Source organism: Capsella rubella, unplaced genomic scaffold (assembly GCF_000375325.1).
Source record: "Capsella rubella cultivar Monte Gargano unplaced genomic scaffold, Caprub1_0 scaffold_14, whole genome shotgun sequence".
In the NCBI taxonomy this organism is placed as follows: domain Eukaryota; kingdom Viridiplantae; phylum Streptophyta; class Magnoliopsida; order Brassicales; family Brassicaceae; genus Capsella; species Capsella rubella.
Genome location: NW_006238910.1, coordinates 85,682 through 91,681, shown reverse-complemented (window position 1 = coordinate 91,681; position 6,000 = coordinate 85,682). Strand labels below are relative to the sequence as shown.

Below are 6,000 nucleotides of genomic sequence, written 5' to 3'. Positions count from 1 at the left end.
CGGGTAAAAATCAGAATTTCGGGTATAAATTCGGATATTTGAATAGAGAACTCGGGTATTCGGGTCCTAAATTATTTAAATACATTTATATTTCGGGTATTTTCGGGTTCGGGTTCGGTTCGGGTTCGGATTCGGATTTTCGGGTAGAGGAGTTTAGGACCCAATAGGGTAAATCTAAAATTTCGGGTTCGGATTCGGGTCTAATTTTTCGGATCGGTTCCGGTTCGGATTTTCGGTTCCGGATTTTTTGCCCAGGCCTAGTTATCATAATGTTACGGCTGAGTTTCGTTCCTTTACGACTGACTTATATCTAGTTACGGCTGACTTATTAATATGTTGGTGCCTACAGATGGATTATTGGAAGTCATACAAGACGCTAAGGTTTGCAAGGAAGATCGACATGGGAACTCCAGAGGGAAGTTTTGGAGAATTGCTTTCCTACCTTTACATGATAAGACGGGCAAATCCGGGTACAATAACGCGTCTTCAAGTTGATGAGTGTGATAGATTCAAGTATGTCTTTCTTGCATTTGGTGCGAGTATTGCTGGGTTTGCTTACATGCGGAAAGTTATTGTTGTGGATGGTACGTTTCTCCACGGTAGTTACAAAGGGACGCTTCTAACAGCCCTAGCTCAGGATGGAAATTTCCAAATTTTCCCAATAGCTTTCGGTGTTGTTGACACTGAAAATGATGATTCTTGGCGTTGGTTTTTTACGCAACTCAAAGTTGCTATTCCCGACGACAAGAATCTTGCGATCATCTCGGATAGACATAAGTCAATAGGGAAAGCAATTGGTGAAGTGTATCCGTTGGCTTCTCGTGGAATTGGCACTTATCATTTGTATAAGAACATATTGGTGAAGTTCAAAGGGAAACATTTGTTCCCACTTGTGAAAAAAGTGGCTAGGTGTTTTCGGATGGTTGATTTTACAAAGGCATTCAATAAGATTGAAGCGCTTCATCCTCAACTACATGGATATCTCCAAAGAGGCTGGGTGCAAATCTGGGCGCGTGTACATTTCCCGGGTGAAAGGTACAACCTAATGACTTTAAATATTGTGGAATCTATGAACACAGCACTATCAAATGGTAGAAGTCTTCCCATAGTTCGACTGTTAGAATCCATACGGAATATGATGACTAGATGGTTTGCTGAACGGAGAGAAGATGCGAAATCACAGCTAACAACGCTTTCACGAGGTGTTGAAAAACTGTTAGAGGTAAACGTTGTATAACTCAGCCATAACATGCTTATAACTCAGTCGTTATTTATATAACTCACCCATAACGTTATTATAACTCAGTCGTTATTTATCTAACTCAGCCATAACATGCTTATAACTCAGTCGTTATTTATAAAACTCAGCCATAACATGTTTACATTATGAATATAACTCAGTCGTAACCTTTATGTTTTGTTCTTTCCTCTAATAGGGCCGTGTAACTGTATCAAGACTTATGGAAGTACAACCGATTAATGCTTTACGTGTACAAGTACAATATGGAACATCTTTGCATGTTGTAAATTTGGATCCAAAAAGATGCACATGCCATCGTCTCGACCACGGAAAAATACCTTGCTTCCATGCAATCGCAGCTGCAGAGCATATGGGTGTGTCTCGTATTTCCCTTGCCTATCCTACCTACCAGACCAGTTATTTGATTAACGCGTATGCTGATTCAATCATGTCTCCGGATGCTGCACTCCCTGTTCCTGGAATTGTAACTAACCAACCGTGCGTGCCTCCGATCATTGGAAACCAGCCAGGAAGGCCGAAGAAAATCTGGATTAAATCAGCTGTGGAAATTGACTTAAGAATAAACGCCCTAGGAAGCCACACGCATGTTCTCGATGTAAAGCAGTTTGGCATATTGCAAAAACTTGTCGGAAGTAGTATTGTTGGCATGGATTTTCTCGTTTTGATTATGTGTAGACAATGTTTGTTTTATGTAATCCATAACTCAGTCGTAACATCGATTTAACTCAGCCGTCCTATATATTTAAGTGAGTTATTACATGACAACTCAGCCGTAACATAAACTTAGTAAATTACAATTATGTTAGGTAACTCAGCCGTAAATATTTATGTTCTGATAACACAGCCCAATAAGGTTATTGATAACTCAGCCGTGACGCAACCTTTCGTCATCTTCCCGTGATTGATAACTCAGCCGTAACATAAAAACATACCACTCAAACCTTTCGTGATTGATAACTCAGCCGTAACGTGACCTTTCGTCTTCTTTTTGTATATGATAACTCAGCCGTATCATACCGCGAAAACCTAAGTTAATCATCGCGACCTTTCGTCTTCGTCTTTTCTCTCTTTCCCTTTATAAATCAGTTTTCTTATACCATAAGTCTTTTTCCCATTCATTTATCTTCATTTCATCTCTCATCAACATGGGAGTCGTTACTCCTTTGCCAGGACATGTTCTTAACGAGATTCACGCGATTCTTGCCGGACCTGGTCGGGATGATCTTCCCTTTCTAAACCCTGGTGTGGGTTTATATGATGCTTTCATTAACAAAAAAGAACCTATGTGGTTCAAGTTCCATCATTTCCTCTTCCAAGAGATCGAGTTTATACTTCGTCAGAACTAGCACCACGAGTGGCCGACTTATCGCTTGATTCCCGCCCACTTCAAGATACGATGGTTTAAAAATCCTCCTGGTAAGCACCATATTTTTTAGCATTTTCATTCATATTGTTCTTTTCTCTTAACCTAATTTTTTTTCTTATATGTAGCGCCAATACAACTGGGATCCAAGTCAAACGTTAATCGTTTGGAAGCATTTTAATTTGGATGCTAAATCAAGTTTCTATTGGCAGATGCGTGCGTTGAGGAGGATTTGGGCGAGAGGTGATGATAAGCCCGAGTGGTTGAATCCAATGGTTTGGGCAAATTTGGTGGATATGTTTCAAGAATTTGGTCTATCACTTCTAAGACTTATGAATGATTTGAATGTTGTTCTCAATTTCTTTGCTTTTGAATGTTGTTTCTTCTTTTTGTTTTGCTTTTTGAACTTCTTTGTAACCCAAAACAACTATCTTTTCTTTTGAATCATGTTGTTTCCTCTTTTATTAAGCAATTAACCAATCCTCATATAACCTGCTAAAAATGCGAATAACTCAGCCGTTATATGAACTCATAAATCAGTCGTTACATTCGAATAAAACATAACTCAACCGTAACTTGAACTCGTTTATCAGTCATTACATTCGAAAAAAACATAACTCAGTCGTAACATCTATATAACTCAGCCATAAAATAGAATAAGTCAGCCAGAACATATAATAAGTCAGCCAAACCTCAAATATGCATTATGTCAATTTGTTGTTAGAATCAAGTTATGAAATCACATAAATACTAAATTTAATTATGATACAATCATTGTACCATATTATTCATCAATATTGTAGATTTTGTTGGATACTTTTCAAAAACTATCTAACATAATCGTTATATTTCTATACCCTAAACTAGTTTCTAGTCAAAACCAGCACTACATAATGAATTGGTTGTAATTGTGGATTTTTTGATTTTTTCAAAATTATAAGTTTTACCTTGCATATTTGCTGCAAAAATATATATATATATATATATTTATATATTTATATTATATGTTATATCCATATTATAATTATATAATTGCTAATTAAAATTTAACTCATAACTCAGCCGTAACTTTCCATATAACTCAGCCGTAATTTTTCGTATAACTCAGCCGTAACTTTCCGTATAACTCAGCTGTAACTTAGCCGTAACTCAACTGTAACATAATCAGAACTCAGACTAACCCATTTTCATTAAACATGAGAAAGAGCTCTAAAATTGTTGGTTAAAGAACACAAATTACAACATAATCAGTCTAAAAATGATGAAACATGATGCAAACAACAATTACATTCTCTTCCATAGCCATACAATTGCGATTCCTATTACAGAGAGTAGACAAATTGTCTTAAAAGCTGTCTTACCCATATCATCCTCAATCTTCTTCCTCAATTTTTCCTCAAGCTTCTTACCCAAATCTTCCTCAAGCTTGTCAAACATTTCTTTTTGGAGATATAAATTTTGAGTAACATTATGCCTTAAGTCTGTCACATCTTCTTCTATTCTCTTTACCTTTTCGTCGACCATCTTAATTTCTTCAACCGATGCCTCATCAACCTATTTGAAGAAATGTGATTCATTCGGCCTCTACTTAACAAAAAAAAACAAAAAATTCACATCGGTACCCATATGTTAGCAATAAATAATTAAATGAAAATTACTACCTTCAAAGCAATCGAGCATCTATAGAAGATACGGTAAGGGTTTTTGAAAGACCCCATCCCGGATATTCTAAGTCCGGAGAGGTAACCTTCGATCTAATAACCAACTATCCATACTTAACCAAGTTTTAGGGCCCATTCCTTAGACAATTTATTTGTAATAATTCTGGGATTCATTTTTTAGAGTCGATATGCAAAATATAGAGTAAAACAACCATTCAAATACTTTATTAATAAGTAAGGATTCGATACAACTTATGAGTTTGCATATAAGCTATTACAAGTTGTATAATCGATCTAACTACCCAACATCCATCACCACTCATCTTCCCGGCCTTGAGTCCTCGCGCCTAAGCCCTTTCATCCCCTCGATCACCTTCTTTCCCTGAAACCACATAGGAAATCAGTAACATGTTTACTTAATCACCATCGTTTTGCATGCAAAGCTCGCTAAGTTACACTAACAACTCTGCCCGTTCAAATGTTTGGTAGAGAGGTAGTCCGCGCATCAGTTCGGTCGAGTATCATCAATGATTCAACTCACCGAGCCGCGTTCCCTTTTCTCCGAACAATCTATCCGAACAAAGTTATGCATATGATCATGCTTATGCAACTATCGAATTTCTATGCACCCCCCCCACAACCGATCTTATGGTCTCGGTATTAACTTTTTATCGGATTCCGACTTTCCTTAGTATTTCTCTCGAAGTTAAATTCAAGAATAATAAGTATTTCCGATCTCCGAACGTGCCCCAAAACTGAAGACGAGACTCACTATTTCTAGTGTCTCGGCCAACCCTTCCGTTCGAAAAGGCACCTGGTCGATGCACCTTTCACTCGCACCGATTTGCTGGTATCCTTCCATTCGTACCGTTTCACTGATACATGTTCGCTCTTCCTTTGGTAACCGTCCAGTTAGCTCGTTCGGTGAGTAAACATCACAACTTCTTTGACTAGCGGACAGCTGGTCGAGCTTTCCAAGCAACTGGTTGAGCTGGTGTTACTTCCGGGCAGCTGGGGTCGAGCTGGTACCACTACCCGGCAGCTGGCCGAGTTAGTTTAACTGATCTTTTCAGCTGGATTGTTCGATCAATACTTCTTCCTTTTCCCTTTTCCTACATTTCGAGCTGGTAGTCAGCTCCGTTTTAGACTTGTTCGAGTTTTCCCCTTCATTCTCGAACTAAGTCTCGACCAACGATCCTATTCGGGATCGCGGGCGTTACAGTTTTCCTTTGTCTTCGATATGTATGTGATGATATCGTTACCACACCAACATCCGCAATTCGTCGGAAGATCTGGAGGGTAAGCATCATGTGCTGAATGATATGAACTCGACGAGTAGTCGCTCATTATTAAAAGATGGGAACTGGAACCCAGAAATCACAGGCAAACCCAGAAATCGAAAGAACCCTAAATAACTTCTTAATTATGTGTAAAAGGAAGAAGAAACAATAAACGACGTCGTCTGGGTTAGTCTCAGCAAACCTACATATTTAATTTACGATAAGTCAGCCAAACCTCAAAATCTGCCTAACTATAACTCAGCCAAACCTCGAATCTCAAATTCAAACCCATAACTCAGGCGTAACATTTACATAACTCAGCCATAACGATGAAAAATAACTCAGCTGTTACACTTCAATAACTCAGCCAAACCTCAAATTTGAAATATAAGATTATTCATACATTCATGTTATTACGCCACTTAGATGAGATGA

General features: G+C 38.1%; 2 protein-coding genes across 2 annotated transcripts; one reads left to right on the top strand and one right to left on the bottom strand.

Moving 5' to 3' along the window:
- The first annotated feature begins 349 nt into the window (after nt 1-349).
- LOC111829354 lies at nt 350-1,985 on the top strand. Its single transcript, XM_023778266.1, has 2 exons — nt 350-1,222; nt 1,437-1,985. Exons 1-2 carry the CDS (start codon nt 350-352, stop codon nt 1,983-1,985), a joined length of 1,422 nt encoding a protein of 473 aa, XP_023634034.1.
- A 1,923-nt stretch (nt 1,986-3,908) lies between these two features.
- LOC111829353 (uncharacterized protein At4g04775-like) lies at nt 3,909-4,342 on the bottom strand. The gene is made up of 2 exons (XM_023778259.1): nt 4,286-4,342; nt 3,909-4,178 (listed from the first exon to the last, which is right to left on the bottom strand). The coding sequence occupies exons 1-2, from the start codon at nt 4,340-4,342 to the stop codon at nt 3,909-3,911; spliced, it is 327 nt and encodes a 108-aa protein (XP_023634027.1).
- Nucleotides 4,343-6,000: the final 1,658 nt, after the last annotated feature.

Coding starts and splice junctions, on each gene's coding strand:
- LOC111829354 (XM_023778266.1), top strand. CDS start 350: ATGGATTATTGGAAGTCATACAAGACGCTAAGGTTTGCAAGGAAGATC. Junction 1,223..1,436: donor GTGTTGAAAAACTGTTAGAG/GTAAACGTTGTA, acceptor TTCCTCTAATAG/GGCCGTGTAACTGTATCAAG.
- LOC111829353 (XM_023778259.1), bottom strand. CDS start 4,342: ATGGGGTCTTTCAAAAACCCTTACCGTATCTTCTATAGATGCTCGATT. Junction 4,179..4,285: donor GATGCTCGATTGCTTTGAAG/GTAGTAATTTTC, acceptor TTCTTCAAATAG/GTTGATGAGGCATCGGTTGA.